The sequence below is a fragment of the Neopelma chrysocephalum genome, unplaced genomic scaffold (assembly GCF_003984885.1).
Source record: "Neopelma chrysocephalum unplaced genomic scaffold, ASM398488v2 Primary Assembly neopelma1_97116, whole genome shotgun sequence".
Taxonomy (NCBI): Eukaryota; Metazoa; Chordata; class Aves; order Passeriformes; family Pipridae; genus Neopelma; species Neopelma chrysocephalum.
The window spans coordinates 1,577,256-1,598,180 of NW_020925758.1; the positions used below are offsets into that span (position 1 = coordinate 1,577,256).

The 20,925-nt window shown below is 41.8% G+C and overlaps 1 protein-coding gene across 2 annotated transcripts in view; it reads right to left on the minus strand.

Annotated features, from left to right (window-relative positions):
- The window catches only part of EPG5 (ectopic P-granules autophagy protein 5 homolog), a 57,723-nt gene that overhangs the window by 2,739 nt on the left and 34,059 nt on the right, over window positions 1–20,925 (minus strand). For both annotated transcript variants that reach the window (XM_027671654.1, XM_027671653.1), the window contains exons 25-43: window positions 20,505–20,646; window positions 19,395–19,566; window positions 18,065–18,227; window positions 17,314–17,456; window positions 15,935–16,091; window positions 14,767–14,961; window positions 13,536–13,749; window positions 12,603–12,763; window positions 12,286–12,493; window positions 11,504–11,579; window positions 10,545–10,648; window positions 9,485–9,660; window positions 8,850–9,035; window positions 6,079–6,288; window positions 5,793–5,937; window positions 4,453–4,695; window positions 3,208–3,427; window positions 1,499–1,714; window positions 281–395 (exon numbers count right to left, since the gene is read on the minus strand). In XM_027671654.1, coding sequence (XP_027527455.1) covers window positions 281–395; window positions 1,499–1,714; window positions 3,208–3,427; window positions 4,453–4,695; window positions 5,793–5,937; window positions 6,079–6,288; window positions 8,850–9,035; window positions 9,485–9,660; window positions 10,545–10,648; window positions 11,504–11,579; window positions 12,286–12,493; window positions 12,603–12,763; window positions 13,536–13,749; window positions 14,767–14,961; window positions 15,935–16,091; window positions 17,314–17,456; window positions 18,065–18,227; window positions 19,395–19,566; window positions 20,505–20,646 — 3,246 coding nt within the window. The remainder of the gene's footprint in view (window positions 1–280; window positions 396–1,498; window positions 1,715–3,207; window positions 3,428–4,452; window positions 4,696–5,792; window positions 5,938–6,078; window positions 6,289–8,849; window positions 9,036–9,484; window positions 9,661–10,544; window positions 10,649–11,503; window positions 11,580–12,285; window positions 12,494–12,602; window positions 12,764–13,535; window positions 13,750–14,766; window positions 14,962–15,934; window positions 16,092–17,313; window positions 17,457–18,064; window positions 18,228–19,394; window positions 19,567–20,504; window positions 20,647–20,925) is intronic.

Below are 20,925 nucleotides of genomic sequence, written 5' to 3' on the forward strand. Positions count from 1 at the left end.
GTCAGGGATTACAGACATAAGTTCATCTGCTCCTTTTTCAGCGTGTAAGATTAGAAACTGATGCCTTTATATTAATATGGAATATTGTACAAGTAGTTTTACCTAGGATCACCTTAGGGCAGAGCTCAAACACACAGTCCTGCTGCCAAAGTCCAGCAACAAGGTGAGAGCAGGATTTAGCTCGGAGAAATGCTTGTAGTGATTCTTATTACTTCACCCCAAAAGCTAAAGAAGCACGCACAGAGGGCACGTCAAGCAGCCAGAGATGGGCAGAGCTCACCTGCTGAGCCTTCTGAGACAGCTTGGGCTCCGAGCCGGCTTTCAGGCGCACTTGGCTCTCTGCAGGGATCTGCACCAAGAGGAAAGCAGACAGACTGCGGGCAACCACCCGAAACCTGCGTGGGGGAAGCACAGAGAGAGAAGGGGGCGTCAGATTTGCAGGTCTCAACAGCAGGAACACTGGGAGTTCTATGCCACGGGGTATCTCTTGCATGAGGAACAAAGTAGAGGCTTTAGATGACCATCTCCAGCGCATTAGAAAAAAAGAAGTCACTTGAATATCATGGAATCACAGAATGGTTTGGGTTGGAAGGGACATTAAAGCTCATCCAGTTCCACCCCCTGCCCTGGGCAGGGAGAGCTTCCACTAGACCACGTTGCTCCAAGCCCCATCCAACCCGGCCTTGGACACTTCCAGGGATGGGGCATCCAACTTCTCTGGATACACATATAACAGGATATTATACATGATATAATATCATACATATGAAATGTTACATCTGCTTCAAGCTTAGCTGAAGCCTTGAGGCCACATCTGAAACACTTCTCACTTCACAGACTGTGAAACATCCTCACCACCCAAATCGAGGGATCGGTTGAATGAGACCAAGAATTCAGAGCAATTTCAACAGGACTGCATCCTTATAAACACAAACTTATGTTTAGGTATTGGTGTTCCACAAGCATTTATGGTTTTTTTCCTTGGCATTCCCTCCACAGTGAACTTGTTTTTAACAGCTGCCCATCAAACTTGGTGTCTCTCTTTGGAAGGTAAAGTGAACAACAAGCAAGCACATGCTTCCTTGAGCTTCTCTTAACGTTTCCAATACCTCAAGGTTAAAACAGAAAGGGCAAACTGTATGTTATTATACAAAATCTTGTCAAGTCAACAGAAAGTCTTCTACAGACCAAGTGCAAGTATCTTCCTCTAACAAACAGTCTGCCTACAAACTTTGCTGGAGGTGGACACTAAGGCAGAATCACAACTGCATTTTCTTTCCTTCACCACCACACAGACTTTACAGAAGTTCACACTCACTTCTTAACCAGATTATCACACTCCCTGTGTTTTTTCTGTGACTGGCCCAAACAACTTTATAGATCTGGGGACAGCTTGGATTCAGAACATCTTCCGACACTGCACTGGGCAGTCTGGACCCAGGCTGCTTCTTTAATTTGATGACTCAAAGCAATTAATTTATCACATTCCGTTCCTTACCTGGGTGACAAAGGAGACCTCCTGCCCAGCCCAATAGCACCAAGGATTCCAGAAGTCAGTCTCTCTTCAGCCAGCTGGCTCTGCCTGCCCTGGATGGACAGCAGTGTCCGGATGACGGATTCCATCAGAACGGCATCATCCTGCTCCATCTGAATCAGGGACAACTGCATGGCCTTATGCCACCAAAGAAACAGCTTGGCCTCTTCCTTTGCTGAGCTTTAGGTGAGATTTAAAGAATAAAATAAAACAAAACATAAATTAAGGAGTCAGTTGCATAGATTAAGAAGCCTGTTTCTCTCCCCACCAGCCCATGAAGAATTCAGATGGTTAATTAGTGACAGTAATCTCCTCCTGAATGAGGATAACACGGCTGTACACCCCACCAATTATTGTACTGCTGTAACTGCTGCTGTTGTGGATTTGAGCCATCAGCTAGCAGGTTTTAAGAGCCTATAAGAGGACAAAGAACAGCGCTTCCTTTTAAGCTTTGCAACTGGAAATAAACGATACTGCAGTCCTAAGTGGATTTAAACTTGACTAAGACTTAGTGTAAAAGGAAAGAAGCCGTATCTCTACTCTTTTGTTCTTTTCTTTACTTACCAATAAAACACTTTAGGAAGCACTAGCTGTTGTTTCCACAACAATTTAGACTTTTAATATGATCTTTGAAAAAAAGGAAACATTGAATGTTTTTGTTGAGCAAAGCACAAAGTGAAGTTCCCCCTGTGATATTTATAATCTTTCCCAAAACAGTTTGCAGCTTAAGTTAACAGCCTCAGACTTTCCACATAAAGCATCAGCACGAGTTTCCTGCATCAGACTATCCTCACATCACCCCACCCAGTCATTTCCCATCCCAGGCAATCTCAGATCTGATGTTCAGAACAAGGTTTCATCTGCTCTGTGTGGTGGCTTTGCTGCCTCTTTCACACTCTGGCAATCAAATTACTACAGCACCTACCACAGTGAGAGAACTCTCTTTGAATTTCAAGAAACAGTGAGAACACAAATTTTTCCAAATCATTCTTTCACAGAAAATATGAACACATAATCAACATTAATATGGAAAGATATTCATCGTGTTTGCTAAATCCTGGCAATTTCAGCAGCAACTCTAAATACAGTTGTTACATACTTCTGAGGATTTTTATTTTGACCCCAGGGCTATGCCTCCTTTCCCCCCAGAACCCAGTTATCTTGGAAGTTATTTTACAGCATTCAGGCTCTGGGCACTCCACCAGACCCACTGGCTCCAGATTTGGTTCAGAGCTGTTGATCAGGCCCCATGGAGCAGCTTGGAACACCAGGTCTCCCAGAGTGCCAGACTGAATATTTAGCATGTAAGTCGTCCCACCTAGTGGACATGCTGGAAAGTGGAACACTGAGTGATTCAGGGTTTGCTTCGAGTCATTTTAACTGAGCACAAATCCTGTCACTGAAATCGAGCTTCTCTGATTGAAAAATGACTGAAACTCACCAGTGTTCTAACAAATTAAATTCCTTCTTCTGTTTAACCATCACAACTATTAGTGTTGGTCCTGCAGAAGGACAAACTCTTAACTACTGGATAAAAAAGGACATGCCATTTCATCCAGCAGCCTGTGGGAATTAACCTAATTAACCGAGACACCTGATTATCTCAGCTATACAAGTACAAATAAACTTGATCTAAAAGCCAAGGCACGTTCAGAAGCTCCCAAGCTTCGTACCTGGGGTACACCTGCTCCAGCCATCTGCTGATGGTCAGCAGGGTCTTCATTTCATTGGTAAGAGTTTGGTCAGTGTTCAGGCACTGCAGCAGGTAGACATACAGAGTCAAGTAGCTTCCTAAAGACAGACACTCCTGCAGGAATTCTTCCATGGTTAGCTCAGGAACTTGGAGGGAGGCAAGTATAGGGCCCCAGCCTAAATCCTGGTGGTGAGGAGAATCTATGAAGAAAACAGAAGGAAAGAACAAAAAGAGTGTGAAAAAGCAGCACGTAGTAAAACCTAAGAACTAGGACTACTGTTTACAGAATCTGGGCTGGTTCAGCTGTTTCCCAGGTAATCAGCATGTCATGAAACTCTGGTGGAGAGAAAAGAAAAGCTCCACTATCAAAGGACATCTCCTTGAGGTCAAGGTGAGATATTTTCCCAGCATTCAGACAGGACTAGAATTTGAACATTTTAGCAAGGAATTAAAAGTATTTCCTTCAGGTACACTAAAATCTTCCACACAGAAAGCGGAAGCAATAAAAATGTAGTTCCACAAGGATTATGTAAACTGAAGGGGAAAAAAAACAAACAAACAAAAAAGAAAACCACCCCCACCACAGAATTTCAGATTTTTACCTAACAGGAATTTTTTTTTTCTTAAATTAGCCTACAGAACACTACAGGAGGGCACAAATGTCTTTTGTTCTCTTGGAATGATTCTTTTTTTTAAGAAGTCTTCCCGTTTAGCTGTAAAAATGGCAACACAACAGAAAACAAATCAGTTTTCAGACAGACAGGTATAATTCTTAAGAAAACACACAGAGCAGTTGTAAACCCCAAATATCAACCACAGAATCCCAGAATGGTTTGGGTTGGAAGGGACCTTAAAGACAGTCTTGTTCCACTGCCCTGCCACAGGTAGGGACACCTTCCACTATCCCAGGTCACTCCAAGCCCTATCCAACCTGGCCTTCAACACTTCCAGGGATGGGGCAGCCACAGTTTCTCTGGGCAACCTGTGCCAGGGCCTCTCCACCCTCACAGGGGAGAATTCCTCCACAATAACCCATCTAACCCTCCTCTGTGTCAGTGTGAAGTGCGTCATTCCCCCCCCATCCCTACCCATGGCAGAGGGGTTGGAATGAGACGATCTTTAAGGTCCCTTCCAACCCAAACCATTCCATGATTCCAGACGATGTGTGTTCAGTGGTATCCAAGGGTGGCCCAAGCTCCTGAGACAAGCAGAGAAAGGCCCCTACCCTCACTGAAGTAGGCAGTGATACAGGCCTCCGTGGTCTCGGCCATGTGCCGCACCGAGGCCAGGCTCTGGCAGGCCGCCGTGAGCAGGGGCATGGCCAGCACTCCGTGCACTTTGCCTTCTATCCACCTCCGCAGGGTCCCCCGGAGAGACTCGGCCGTGGTGATGCTGGAATTGTTCAGCATCATCAGCGTTTCCGTGAAGAGGCTGCTGAGGGCCAGGTGGCGCGTCTGCAGGTCCATGTCTGGAGGTCAGAGAGCAGAGAACCACGTTGGTAAATCGACACCGGAACCCAAATTCAGTTTCATCACTGGACACTTTCTGTAGACACTGGGAAAACCCTCCCTCTCCTTACACACCCCTATTCCTTGTCTGTGCTTGCCAGCACACTTGTGTCTCTTCCTGCCCATGACCCACACAACTGCTGACAAGCACTTCTGTGGAGTACAGTGAGAAAACTGACTCCACCTCAAATTACAGCTTCGTAGAGGAACCTCAGGATGGGACTAGTACTAACAATCACATCGATATAAATCCTCTGTGTGTGCATACACCATACCACTAGTGCACATCAGTGTAACTCTCATACTTCAGTACTCTCAGCTTTCCCCAATTTTACAATTTGGAACCATTTCTGAGAGCCCAGGCATAGAATGATGGAATGTTAAGGGTTGGAAGGGACCTTAAGCTTCATCTAGTCCTAACCCCTCCATTGTGGGCAGAGACAGCATCCACTAGACCAGGTTGCTCAAAGCCTTATCTAACATGGCCTCGAACACTGACAGGGCTGGAGCATCCAAAACCTCCTTGGGCAACCTGTTCCAGTAGCTCACCACTCTACAAGTAAGAATTTCTTCCCAATATCTGGCCTAAATTTCCTCTCTTTCAGTTTGTACCCATTACCCCTAATCCCTCAGGACCAAGAGAATATATTTCTGCCATTCTTCCTTTTAAAATAGATGTAAGTGACAAGTAAAATAAAAATTTAAAAAAAAATTAAATTAAATTAAATTAAAAAAAAAGACAACAAAGAAAATCCCTCAAGCTCATGGATATCAGCCTGCTTCACTCACAACATAACCCCTGTTTTTAATGTTGGTTGTGTCACTCTTGATAGGTCTATGGGGTAATTCATATTTTTGCTGTGTGCTAATATACTACTTATATAAACACATCAACAAAGCAACATAATTGCTTTGGTGATGTGTATATATAGGTGGTATATTAGGAGACATTATAGGAATGCAAGTAATTACACAGTCACGGACGTTCATCAATCCATGCAGCAGAGTAAAGGATCTTGGCAGCCTCGAAGCAATTGGCTGTTTCTACAACACAAACCTGGGGGATTAAAGATGACTACGTCATCCAGCAGCTTGGCCATTTCCTGCTCCAAAACTGCAAGGGTAATCTTTCCACTTTGCTCCAGGGTGCTGAGGAACTGAACCACCTGGCGAATGTACGCTCGGCACTTCAGCGTTGCGTCCTGTTCAACAGAATTGAAGTCGATTAGAAAAAAACAAAAAAAACATCATGCCTGGAACGCTTTCCATAATACACACAACCAGAACGTTGCAAAGAACAGCCACGAACAGCTCAGAGACACTGCAAGACCAGTTTGACTCACGAGGTGGATGTGACTATCCGAAGATGCCCCAAAGCCTGCTGAGATTTTCAGGAGCTTCACGATCAGTTCAGCTGCAGCATCCTTAGCAAGGATAACAGAGGGAGGGTAGTGACTGTTGCAGTAGCTGATGATGCTTTGATAAGATGAAATGCCCACAAGCTGCCAAGGCAGGGAGCTGGTCTGTCCAAGAAGATTTATGAGTGGCGATTCCTGAAGATTTAAAGACATCAGTCTAAGCTACACCTTCTCTGCAGTTTTAAATTAATATTCACAGTATTCAATATTGGAAGGAAGCCCCTGCTCCAGAATTTGAAAGAGATAGAGCAGAACCCCCACAGGGATAGATGACCAATGGGAGTCTGACTGAAAAGCAAGTCATTATTCAAGCAGTAAGATAACACATGTATGTCATCCCTAGCGTTCAGGCTGCTGCAGCACAGAAGTGAGGGAGAAACACTAAAATTTAACATGTAAACATGTAAAGGCAGCTAGAAAGAATGGAGACCCTGCAAGTTAAATGCACTTCTGAATAGATTTAAAAGAGGCATTAAAATATTATTTAAAAAACCAGGTTGGTCTAAGTTCACAGTAGAAACGGGGTCCCTTAATCTTCCATTCAGTGAGTCATCTACCAGCCTGGGGGACTCCCCAAGTGCTTATTCTCAGAAATAGCATCCTGAACAGCACAGCAGTCTTCAGCACCCCCAGCTCACACAGGCAGTGCAAGTCTGCAGATGGAAATGTCTCTCTGTCCACAAGCAGCTATCACCTGTTCCTAAACACCTGCAGTAAAAAAGGGTCCCCGTGGACACTGAGAAACACTGAGTGGTTGGAGCTGTGTCAGGGATGGTTTAGGTTGGATCTCAGGAAAAGGTTCTTCCCCCAGAGGGTGGTTGGGCACTGAACAGGCTCCCCAGGGCAGTGGTCACAGCACCAAGGCTGCCAGAGCTCAAGGAGTGCTTGGATAACGCTCCCAGGGACAGGGTGGGATTGTTGGGGTATCCTGGGCAGGCCAGGAGTTGGACTCAGTGATCCATGTGAGTCCCTTCCAGCTCAGGACATTCTACACTCTATCCTATCTACAATTCTACACGTTTAGAATGAACAAATACTGGAATTGTGCTGACAACCCAGAACTAACCCAAATTAGACTTTTTCAATGAGTACGTGACACTGGTACAACAAGTACTTCTCAAGGTGCTCATGCCCTGGAACACAGGGCTGAGAAAGTCTGACATTTAGGTCAAGGTGTCACAGGAGCTTTCTGGGAGGCAAAAACCTCCTGACAGTGTGTCAGTTTAACACGTTGCTGGAGGGTAGGAGGGAATTCCTGAGGCTGACTCACACCATGTGCAAACAGGTATCTTCTGAAGCTTGAGAAGCTTCTGATAAGCAAATACATTCAGGTCAAAGCACACGAACTCTGGTAATTTTCCTAAACTGAAGTATAATGATGGTCAAAGGCTGCTGGTGACATCTTACTGCAGCATCTCTCAGTGCCTCAGAGGAAAACAGAACATGCTGGAAGTGGAAGGAAACTGACAGATGGGAAATGGGACTTCCTGCAGACGATCCAGTCCCTCTGGAAGAGCCCTCCAGAAGCAATGGACTGCATGAGACTGTGCTAGATTTACCCACAAAGAGCTCTTAGCAAGGGTAGGATTTGGAAAGTACCACCTAATGCCCACTGATTCTCTATCCTATTACAATTCAGAAACATTGGAATGCAACTGTAAATGGGAAAGGCACTGAGAAATTAGAGATGATCCAATCCCCCTGCAGAGCAAGGGAACCAGAAAACTCATCCTCAGATTCAACAGATGAAGTACTCTGTCCCCTAGTAACTCATCAGATGCAGACAGTGCCAAGCTTCTTAGAGACGTATCTGGTCTTCAAGATGCTATTACATCATTGTGACTTGTCATCACATCACATGGAGCATTTTGTGGTAAGAAAAAAACATTTGTAAGAGCAGTTCTGAGTAAGGGCTGAACAGCTCTTGAGAAAACATGTTTCAGCAGACACGTATTTTCCTTTTAGAAAGCTACAAAAAGAACTACACTGGGATCAAGAGCTGCTCCAAACCTCACAGGGACTAGTCCCACTGCTGAGCTGTGCTCAACCACTGTGTCACCAGTACTGTTGAACATCAGGAACACGCACAGTAAGACTCAGATCCAGCCCTAAACTTTCCATAGATGGATGATTCCTTACCATCCCTCCACACAGTCATGTTTGCCACTCAGAAAAAGAAGCAAGGCATGCATGAGGTTTACATGACTGGCCTTGACAGAATAAATGTGACTCAGTGAGCTCCCCAAAAAGGTGATCCAGGCACAGTGAGAGCTGCTCCTACACTCTTTTCACTCGGGCTGTCAGAAGAAGCTTCCCTTTAAGGTATATATAATATTGCCCTAATGAAATTAACATATTTGTTCCTTCCAAAAGCCAGACTGTCATTTTATAACTCCAGGGAAACTGCCTGTATTAATTTGCTTACTCCTTCCAACACTATTGGATTACAGCACCTAAGAAGCTTCTTAAAACAGACACCAGCTCTTCTTTTTTTTCCACACAAGTTATACAAAATGCCTCAGCTATGGAATTACTCTTGGCCACCTCTGGAATACTATATTGGGTATTTTACACATGCAAAAACCACTTCAGTTAATCATTCTGCAAGTGAGAAAGGAGCCCCATCCTGTGTCCTTCCCAGTGAAAGGATTATTTTTCTTTTAAGACAGATGGGTATGAACATTTCCAAAAATTACCTCTTCACCAATAAGTTGTTCCTCCTTTGCCAATAGGACCATCATATACAGCAAACAGACAATCATGTTGTGAGTCTGAGGTTGAGGGTTGGGATTCCAGGCATCAGAGAGGACACTGACCCAGTTTATTTCACATAAAACATAACCCAAGAATAAGAAACAACTCTTGGGACTGCCCCTTTCAATCTAAGAAGGAGAAAGGAAAAAAGATAGGTGCATAAAATGATGTAAGTTATTAATACTTTCACATTTTTCAGTTCCTCAGTCAACTATAAATCCCCAGCAGAATTTTAGGTCAGCTTTATGTTGTCTCAGACAACTTGGAAGTGAAAAAAACATAGCAACAGTAAAATATATTAAATCTGACTAAATATATATTAAATATATATGTAATAAATGAGACATTCAGATAGAGCCACAGCAGATTACAAACACTGGCAGCTTTACAGCTTCCCACAATTTTGTCTAAGACTCAAATACACCTCTTCACAAAAATCCACCACAAAACAAGCAGCTGTGATTGCTACAAACAAACTTTAAAAGCCTACTTGCTAAAAGAACTGTCTCCAGCTCTCCAGTTATTTTCAAGGGCAACACTGACTATGAACTTAATTCAACAGATGCCATGTACTCACTTTAAAGAACTCTTCCATCAGCGTCTGGTCTGGATGCATTTCCTTCCATGGAAGCTTTTTGAACTCAGTGTGGAAGGCATAGAGAATAAACTCTGGCATTTTGGGGGCTGTGCAACACTCACAGTAATGCATGAGATGTAACCAGAGAGCCCCATGATGGCTTGGCAACAGCTTTTCTAGAACCAAAGACAATATCTGGATTAACAACAGAGAAAAAATTCAGGGAAAGCTGGATTTCAAAAGAAAGTCTAATTTTGGAGATAAAAAACTTGCAAGTTACACTAAACTACAATTATCCCCCCCCAAAAAAAGGCATATTAAACTTTTAGATTTTTTTTCTCAAAATCAACAAGTGGGGAGGCTTATGATTGCATGCCCTGACCTGCCCTTTTGAACAGCTGGTGGACAATAAATTGAAGTTATAAAATACTTTTGCAATATAGAACTAAACTGCTTTTATGTTGGGCCATTTTGCTTTTTTTAAAGAATATCTTATGCATCTCAAATTTTATAAAAACACAATTATCCTGTAAAAATAAATAATTAAAAATAACACATAAGTTTGAATCTAGTTCATCCCTAAAAGTTGTTAAGGGGTATTGTGAAATTAATTTTTCCTGTGTCTAAGCACTCATTAGGCACAACAAGCAACGCTAAATAGGAGCTCAAAATGATCAATCCTGGAGATTAAATTACTCCCCAAACCAGCTATTGAAGAACATGTATTAGTCATGGTGACATGCTACTGCATGTTGTTTGGGAACAACACACAGACCTGGAAAGAATTCACACACTTCTCATGACACCTCACCCTGTTTGGCTTTCCTTCACATTAAATTTGTTATCTGACCAACATGCATCTATCAATCACATTACCTACCCTTGCCAAGATAAAAAAGGTGCCTCTTAAAGATGAAACAAGTAAGGGCTCCTGATATGAACTGCAGTGGTCATCTTGAGTAAAATCCCCTCCCGCCCCACATCTCAACCAAAAACCTTTTTTTTACTCTGGTAGAACAGAAAGTGCCACTTCACTAAAACAGCGTGGCTTTTCACCCACCTTTAAAGCTCTCGTGCAAAAGCTTGATGCAATCTGTAAACAAAGAGACCACGGTGGAGGCTACAGGGGTGTCACTCTCCAGCCAAGGGTAGCAGGGCTGGTTACTGAAAGGAAGCACAAGGGCAGCAACACAAATTTCAGTGCCCTGACCATAAACATTTCAGTGATTTAAATATTCTAAAGCACAGTAAGTCAAGTCAGTACAGCACAAGTATCAGCAGTCTTCTCTTACTCAATTCTTCAGGACCAACTTCTTCCTTAGAAGAGATGCATATTTCAATAACCCACTGAAGAGTCACAATTTCACTGAGCAAACAGAAATAACTCAATGTTTCAAAATAGAATTAAAAACCAAAACACTGGAATTTCTCAATGACATTACATACCATCTGCAGTCAACCTTCTAATATAAGTGCTGAAGGTGCACTCACAAATCAAAAAAAGGTTTTAGTTTTGGAAGAAAGCAAAATTTAAATATATAACAGTACAAATAATTGTTTATGTGAAGACAGAGGTACACAAGGCAGCAGATCATCATAGGACTGATTTAGCCTGAAGTTTCTTGACATACCACTGACATTTGGGGCTGTATTTGGCTTTCTTTTGTGACACTGTGGAAGTTAAAAAAAGCAATCCAAAATTCAAGTTCCAGTGTTTTCAGAACAGAGTGCAATACTTACTTGGTCATCATCAAGCTCTGGTCGTACTATTATTACAAGATATTTCTTGTAATAATAATTACTAAGATAATTATTCAATCCAAAACTTGGAAAATCTGATGTAAGTCATGAATTAGTTCCATAATTATTAAGGATATGAGACAAGTAAGAGCTATTTAAATGGAAGGTCATAAGACAGTCATGAATTATTAAAAAACACGTAATAATGAAAGCCATTCTTACAGGGCTAACGTCCTTACTTTAGCAAAAATTCATTTAATTTTAAAGTGCAATATATACCTTGCATCTTCCTTATCCAAGACCAGTATCCATGGCTTAAAGAGTCCAGCAATTATTGAATACAAAGACTGCAGGGCTAGAAGGAAACAAAACAAAAGTTGCTTTTTTTCCTTCAAATCAACAACAGTGGATATATTACACTTTTCCAAATTTGCACACGATGCCCTTTGCTTATTCTAACATTCATAGAATCACAGAACAATTAAGGTTGGAAAAGACCTCCAAGATCATTGAGTCCAACCATTCAATCAGTTTGTTTGGTCAAATAAAACTTTAAAACACAATACGCTTAACTAGTACCTCTGTTTAACAACATGGTTGTTTTAACAACAATCATAAGCATTTCGCATTTTTTAGATGTTCTATTGGTATCACCTTAATAACACATCAGAGAATGTGGAGGTAAGGATGATTCACACTTTAAACCTAATGTGTTTAGGTGATTTTTCTCCAAATCAAAATTACACCAAATTCAGTAGTGTCTCCTTCCCAAACCTCTGCTCAGTGCAAAATACTGTATTTTTCTTGAAGAGAGTAAGATCTCTTCATAAAACAATTTTAAAGCAAGCTCAAATTAAAAAAAGCTTTCTTTAAAATTTTAAAGCATAAAGTCCAAATGGCCGGGGAGCATCATCAAAATTTACCATCTGTATTTTAGTGTTCTCATCACTGCACAAATGTAAAATAAGAACACCTTACTGTATATTTAAAGTGCCTTTAACAGAGGAAATTAGAAAAACTGAGTGTCTGTTCTTAAGTAATTTGCTTTTAAGACACATTACCTGCTAGAATTGTGCTGCTGCCCACAGGTTCTTGGGATAAATTAGCAACTTCACTGTCAATAAGTCGTCTAACAAGATGCTCCAGGAACCCATTCACTTCAGGCACATAAGGACTCCACTTTGAGAACAGGCCGAAAGTCCTGAAGTCCACTGAAGCCAGTCGGAGTTTGCAGAAGGATGTGGAAAGCCATTCTATTGTCTCTCTAACCTGTTAAAAGGCAGGAAATTATTAATCAGCTACAGAAAAGCTGCACAGCAGTGTTATCTGTCACTGGAGGGCATCTGTTTCAGAAGAACATAATAAACCAACCACCCACCTGTTCTGTGGAGAGCAGAGTTTTTGTGGCATCCCTCAATGCAGGATTTTCAGTGGAATCACTCTTCCTGAAGCTTCCCTGCTCAGCCACTGGTGAATCACACCCCAAAGCTTGAAGTGACGCCTTCCAACAGTCAGGGCTTAGGAGCTGCTCTGATGAGCCTTAGGGAGAAAGACATTTGTGAAAACCAGAAAGATATTGGTCCCTTTCTCCTAAAGAGTCTAAAAAAGGTTGAAATTAGAGCTCCCTACTACCAAAAAAAAAGAATTAGGTAAGGCATGAATTTGAAAATCCCAAGTTTAAGGGTGAGAGATGTCTCTAATTTGCAAACACAATTAATTTAACATTTCTTTTTGGCATCTACATGCTCTCTTCCTAGAGAGTTTCCCAGGCACTTCATACATCTCTGGCTACAAATGCTCATTAAGAGACAGCTGCTGCCTCAGCACATGTGGTTTGACAAAAGGAAGTACTTGTTCTCATTGCAGAGGCACATCAGATTACGGATGGCATCTAATGTCAACCAGGACATTTCCAGCAGATTTCAGTATTAGTTCCATGTCTCCATAATTTCAGTTCTCAGTTTGACACTGAAGGGTGCTCAAGAACAAGGATTCTACACAGACTTTATCATAATTAATAGGTGCTTCCGTTAACAGAAGACTCACCTCCATCCTTCTCCTGTTATATGGGCTTAAAGATCTGTTGTCACTGCTGCATGTGCTTTGACCTGCAGAGGGGTGTTTCTTTCTAGCAGAGCTACAATACTTCTAATAAAATCACACCACACAGCATGCACACAGAAATACACAGAGAAAATTTTAAAAGTTTAAATCATTCTGTATTTGTTGCTACTTTACTGCATGCAGCTCATATTTTAAACCAGGAGGGTTCTGCACAAAGGGCTTAGTGTGCATCAACTCAGGTACTCACTTTGCACGAACAGCCTTAGGAAATCACTGTAGTGGTCAGGGAACTGATACTGGAGAAGGTTAGTCCAATGCTTGCAGAAGATATTAAATGGCATCAAAATGTCTTCTTCAGGTTCTAGGCCACATGCATTGAGAGCCAAGTGAATAGACTCCAGAAGCTTGGTACGCTCAGCAAGAGGTGGCTTAGCCAGGCTTAACCACTGCACGAGGTCAAACTAGAGCAGAGGACAGGAAGCATTTGTAAGCAGAAGCTTCAACAGCCTCAACACCTTCAGGAGAAGGGAGAAATTGCTGGGGAAAATAAATCCCTAAGTTTTTATATACTTAAGAAAAACCTAATGAATTTTCACCTCATTATCCCTAACTCCAAAGCAAGGCGACACTCTTTAAAGGTTATGATTTAGAATATTACAGAAGCCCCTGGCTTCATGAAACAGCCCTTGGCAGGGGTGCTCAGATTCATAAAGATGTGTCCCAATTTCCACACTTCAGTACCACTGCCAAACAATCATAAGCGTTACACTGGACTGATCTCCACAGTCCATAAATTTTCAGGTGGAGGCCAAAAGCTTTCGTAGCCTCTGCACCATCTGTTCAGACTCTTGTGAGCAGGGACACAACACTGATCACTCCTTACTACAGATATCCCAAAACAGGTTGCCTGCTTCTCCCAGCTGTCGAGCCCTGTCTCTGCGTAACTAATGAGGAGAGAATCAGACTGGTACCAAAGCCCAAGTGTAACACTAATTTCCCCACTGACCATGGAGGCAGGCAGCATCACACAGCCCTGAAACGAGAGATGTGCACATCACTTGCTCTGACCTAACTCTGTATGTTTTAAGACAGGTAGGAAGGACATGGGTGTCCAAACAGAGGTGGAAAACTCAGGCACTGTTCCAAATTTTGTTTTGTTTTGATTGTTAAGATACCTGGGATTCACTGGCTATCTGGATAAATGTCTCTGCAGAGATATCAGGCAGAAGCAGCCATGGAGAGCCCGCTTTAATTTCAAGAGTAAGACGTGAGAAGCACATACTGATACTATCTGTGCTAGAAAAGGATATTTAAGCCACTTGCTTTTGACTCCAGCCCCTCTTGAACTTAAATGCAACACGTATCATTCAGGATGGGCAACTCAGCTCTACAGAACCTGTCAGTGCTATTTTAAATTACCAGATTTTGCACCTCTTTGTTCCTTAGCCTAAAAAGAACAGCCACAAACCAGACCTCACCTTTGTCAGCAGCATGAAGACAACGTCACTGTTATCCTCACTCAGAAAGGCCACGACTTTTTCATACAAAGTCACAAATTCACTGGGAGAGGCAACGGGAGTGAAATAAGGAGAAAGGAGGGTACAGAGCCTCCGGTTCTGCAGGATGGTCTCGAGCAGATGTCTGCACTCTGACTTGGTCCCACTGATGAACACCTGAGAAAATTGGGAATGGTGAGAAAAATGGCCCAGCATGAACAGATTGAAAAATACACCTATTAAGAAATTTTTTTTGTTGAGACAAGCATAATTTTGGTCCTTCTATAAAAAGGGAAGTTCTTCCTCAAAAACAAAAGACTGTGTCAGATTAACATCAACTAAATACTGTTACTCCACAAGACATAATGCAAAATAAACATGCTTCCCTAGTACATTTTAGAACACTACTTGTGATCACATATGCTGTCTAAAAATACCTAGAAGTACTATTTTTCTGATGGGACAGCAAAAGAAAATGAATCCAGATTTCACCAGCCCTGTCCAATAACAGGAAAAATTTAACAGAACTATAGCTATGAAGAGCTTTTCAGCACTTCAGTTGTTAGAGGTGCTTAAGGACGGCTGCATATAGAAACAAACTGTATCTAAAAGGTGAAAACACATATCTGGACCCAAAGCTTTTTCTCAGAGAACCCACATAATGTGTTCCCCACAGAAAACATTACCACCAATCAAAAGCACTTTTATTCTCTACCAGAAAACTTCTGGCAAATTCTCTACACAAAGAACACTGCAAGGCTGTAGAACAAAGATGTCTAAATACTGAGGTTGACAAGATATACAACAACTAGAAAGTGACAGGTAAAAGCAAAGTATATGCTGAAACACACTTTTATGAACTGAAAGTACCCAAACTTCAGTTACCTGCCCAAAAATCCAGCACTTAGCTAACACAGTGGGCATTTGTTAGTACTAAGGAGGTACCTCAGAGCAAGAGTTTTTTATTTTTGCTTAAATGCAAGTTCTCCTAAAGACTGTATATTACAACAATTAGTTGAAAGGAAAATGGGATACAAGCTTAGAAGTTGACTTTCAGGCTTCTGAATGTGTCAGACCCCCAATACCAGCAGGCAATTGGAATAAGCATTAGGCATTCAAAACTCAAATTTTATTCCAAAAATAAACTCACTTGGCCCAGAATCTCAATGCAGGACGTGAAGAACTGCCTTGTGGGAGGGTTGCGCTGAGTTTCATCACACACATATTCCACCAACGTAAAAAACAAACTAATTCCAACTTTCTTAATTGCAGGCATGGGCTGCACCTTGTAGATATTTATTAAGGCCCTAAAAGAAATTAAATTCAAAAGGCGAATTAAATTTACATGTGGAGAATAACCTGTGACAATGAAGAAAGGTTTCTTGCCAATATGGGGACTTCAGATGGGTATTTCTGATGCTCCCTGAGCTCAAGTAGTTTTGCTGCCTGAAATGGGTGTCTCCAAACCTTAGAAAGTCTCCATAAGCAGAGTCAGAAAGTGATCACTGAAAGATTTTCATGGCATAGTTCCAAAGGATTATTTCTCCCTCTAATCACGTGTTCATCACACTCTAAAGGCATCTCAACTACACTTGTACTGCAAGAAAAATTACCTCTTTTACTTCACAGGCTCAACAATAAAAGGATTAAAACAGAATCGTTTCTTGCGTGTTGCCAAGTACATGTTTTGTTGAGATCAAACCCCCATCTTCACTGAGTCTGAATTAAAGAATCTGAAGGACATGCAATTCCAGAGATGTAAATCCCAAGAACTAGTTCATCCACAGAATTTTTCAGATTAGTGGTCAAGAATGAACACGTAGAAATAGTGAGCAAATATTTTCACTTGTAGAAGGAGTGCACTCAGTAGTAAACCAGCTACACTAAGAGAATCCCAGCAGAAATCTGGAAGATTGAAAAGAACGAAGTTGTAAAACCAGACCTCTGGGATGAACTCTGGAAGGTCTTCAAGAGGAAGAGGGCCCTGGACCACCCCATGTATTCACACCACCCAGAAAAGTGGTATTATATAGCCCCCTTCCACTGCACAATTTTGTCTCACATATTGAAAAACTACTTCAAATCATAATTCTCTATTAAAGAACTATGTCCTGCACTGTAACAGGCAAAAACCCATAGAGAGAAATATTAAAAACATACAGTTTAGCCTATGGCTGAGACAGCTTGTGGTACAAGTTTGCCACTCCCTAAAGTTTAACACAGCATCCCTGCCATCATCCAGTGTGGTTTTGCAGGGCTAGGAGGGCTATTCTAATACACAGAACAATAAACAGAAGTAGAAAACGCTACTGTGTGCCTACTGAGGCTGAATGACCTCCTGATAATAGAGTTATTCCTTTGGAGGCCTGTGTCACAAACACACAAGTCCCAGGATTCATGCTCTGTTGTTGACCCGAGCTGATAAGCACAGTGAAAAAAAGAATGAAACAGGTTCAACATTTTAACTCTTAACATACAGGAGGAGAAATACAAAACACCCCTGCCTAAAGCAGTGTCTGAACAACCTACGTTATAAAATTCTCCACGTGCACTGCTGCTTCCACAACGCCCAGGGAAGGCGGCTTCGTAGCTTCTGCCTGCAGTTGTCTCACTTCTTTGCGCAGAGCATGAAGCTGCTGGCTCACTGCCTCGTTCTTGTGCTTCCCTTCAAACTAAATGAAAAAAAAAAAAGACAAATATTCACTTCAGAATTCACAATTTTCTTGCTAAAGGTCCTCCGTGTTGCACACATTTGTAAAAACGAAGTGGAATCCAGTAAGAGGACTCTGCACACAGATGGTTCTCCCCTGCCAAGAGCTCTGATCAGATTTAGTACATCGTGCCCAAGCACATATCCTTGGTCATGTTCCTCCTTAATTATCACACACACTAATATAATTCATCTCTTTCATGTAAGGCTTTTAATCCACGGGGACTGAAACTTAGAGGGGATCAAGAAATTAATTTGCCAAGCAACGTGGGAGTATTTCTATAAACATTTTCATGCTCCTGTTCCTATCAGTGAGCATATTCCCATATCCACGCACTGGGAAACAGTTTAGGATGGATGCTACGAGCAAAACAAGTTATGCAGCAACTTATCCTTCAGCTGTTGATCTGCTCCTTTTGAGCACTGCCTATGAGGTATTTCAGGTAACTATTATGTGCATGGATTTATTTGGTCAGCTGCTGCTGTTCTTGTAATGATTCAGAGATTTCACATTCATCCTCTGTGTCCAGCAGCACCGAGGCAGAAGGGATGATGACACAAGTTTCTGACCTGGATGGTGAGCAGAGCTGCTCCCTGACAGCCCTTATTGGAAGTTCCCCGGCACTCCAAATGGAGGGTGATCTGCTCTTCCCTGTTCACAAACAGCTTAGGCACCGTGTCCAGTATTTCATTATTGAGAGCAACATGCTGCGATTCCCAGAGAGCTGCAGTTCTGAAAAGCATTTATTAATAAAATTACCAAAAGCTGTATTGAAAAACGGTAATGCTAAGAACTCATAAGCAAGAGATGAAACCTCAATTTAATGTGCTGTACAAAGGCTCACGACACTTTCCTAGAAAACATAAAAGGTTATTAAATTAAATTGAGTTAAAACTTCAAAGTAATAGCACTTCAAAGTAATAAAAAAAAACAGGTTCATAAGAACAAAACTACTCAAGTACGCATGAGTTCCTTTGAATTATTTTATATGACAACCTGGAAGGAAACTCAATAGAATATCCTCTGTAGAAAATGCAATTTTCCACAAAAAAAAAAAAAGCTCAACCATGGGATGATTCAGTCAGGGAAAAAAAAAAACAAACCTACCTAAAATCGCTGTTGGAATTGTTTCATCACAACCTCTTGGGCTTAATAATTTTTTGGTTCATAATATCGTTATTAAGTGACTACACTGGGCAAGAACAGCTGCAGATTGATCAGTTGTGTTTGAAAATAATTCAGCTGGATTCTCTGATTAAGAATATTAAAAACAGAGAGTCTCTTTCACTCACAAAGCCAACAGAACCAGAAGTCAGATTTATTTCTTGGGGGCTCTAGTGCTTCATATTGCAACTACTACATTAGTGCAAAGGGGTTAATTAACTCATTGTCAAGAAATTTAGGCTAAAAGGAGGCTTTATTTCAGAAAGTATGCCAAATGAGAAAAGAGATGTAGAAGTTAAATGACAGATCATATAAACTCAGACATTAGATAAGACTGGTGCAGTCTTGTCTCAGTTGAAGGAGTAGAATAACAACACAATAGACAAGAAGAAAGAGAAAACAAACAGGATAAGAAGTCAAGTACTGATGGGTCTTGTGCCAACACCACAAGTGAGGCTGTTGTGAAGGGCATCTTTAGGAAAAGATTCCTGGCTATGAGGGTGGTGAGGCCCTGGCACAGGTTGCCCAGAGAAGCTGTCGCTGCCCCAACCCTGGAAGTGTCCAAGAACAGTTTGGACGGGGCTTGGAGCAACCTGGGATAGTGGAAGGTGTCCCTGCCTGTGGCAGGGGCTGGGACTGGATGCCCTTTAAGGTCCTTTCCCAAACCATTCTGTGATGATGCTCAGACACTGCTGGACACACGGGAGAGGCAGAAGGAACATAGCTATGACTTACTTGGCATGTTGCTGGAGGATGTTTAGGTCCCTACGCATGAGCTGAACTGCTTCCTTCTGACTCACTAGACTGGCAGAGGAAATAACTGGCACAGGGGCTTTCATTGTCTGGAGTGGGAGAGGGGGCTTGGGAGTATCAAACTTCTTCAAATTATTCATGATCCTCTCTTTGGCTACAAAAAGAAAGCAGAAGCAAGTTCTGTCAATGAGAAAACTTCAGGGGAAGCTCAACAAAAGCATTAATTTTTTGGCATGAAACACTTTTAGCAGCAGACAAGTATTTCTCAGGATTCCTCCTTTCAAAAAGGGGAAAAAAAAAATCACTCAAATAATCTTCCTATTTTTCTCAAAGTCTATTTTACACAGCTAATTTTCATTACCAGCTCCTCCATCACACAAACATTAGGATCAAAAGCCCCACTGCTTTCCTTGTTTCCCCCAACCAGTCCCACCTCCCTCGTATCACCCCATTTATTTTCCTCATATCACCCCATTTATTCTTCTCATCTGACAGAGCCTTCCAGTTCCAGTCTAAGCAAAATTCATCTTCCTTTTCCTACAACTCATCCTCTCCTTTTGTCTTGTCAGCTCCAGGTCCTCCCCAAAACACAGCCTCTCCCCAGGTCAGCCTTCTCCTCCTGCTGATTCCCACTCAGTTTCTTTGTCCAAACTAATTTGCCTATGAAACTGTTCCAGTTTCCTTCTATTCCCTCCCTCTCCTTTTTTAATCAATCACACAAAAAAATCCACTGCTTTCAGTTACAGTGGGTTTTCCCTTTGCTTGCAGCTGTCTCTATCTAAACTTCAGGAAAATTCAGCCTGTGTGGGACATGCTCTGTGCAGAGGAATTCTTGGGGAGCTCACCCATGAAGCTCTAGCTCTGCTCTGTGATGTGGCAAACCTGAAGCCAAAACCATCCATGTTAACGTCTCACATGAGGATCTTAGTGGGGAAACCATGACAACTTCATGCAAAATACTGCACCCAGAGAAAACAAACTGTATTAACATCTTTATTCACAGGCATCATTAAATTCCTAAAGAAACCAGGGCTTTGACACCCCCGAAGTCCTTTATGGTGCAGTTCCATTAATAATATTTTTATCTCTTACCTGATAAAGGGTTGGTGAAATCTGTCTGCCCTGCAGGAACACAGGTTGTATGGGATTCAAGCTGAACCTGCAGCCAAAGGTTTAGAGCTTCCTGAAACTCATGGTGTATGAGTTCCACATTGACAAACTCCATCCACAAATCCTGAACCACAAAAGAATTAAATTATCATTTCTATTTTGGTCAGTACCATACACTGTGCATCCATCCTAGTAGTTGGGGAACTAAAATAAGTACATAAAAACAGACCCTGTAGTTTTAAATCATAAGAAATTAATTATTAAGGGGGAAAACAACCTAAACTGAAGAATTCTTACCACATATACAGATAAGCTACTGAAAAGCACTCATGACACTTAGAGAAGAAATCTGACACACGGTATAATTTCTGACAAATAAGAGACAAAGGGTACAGATTACTAA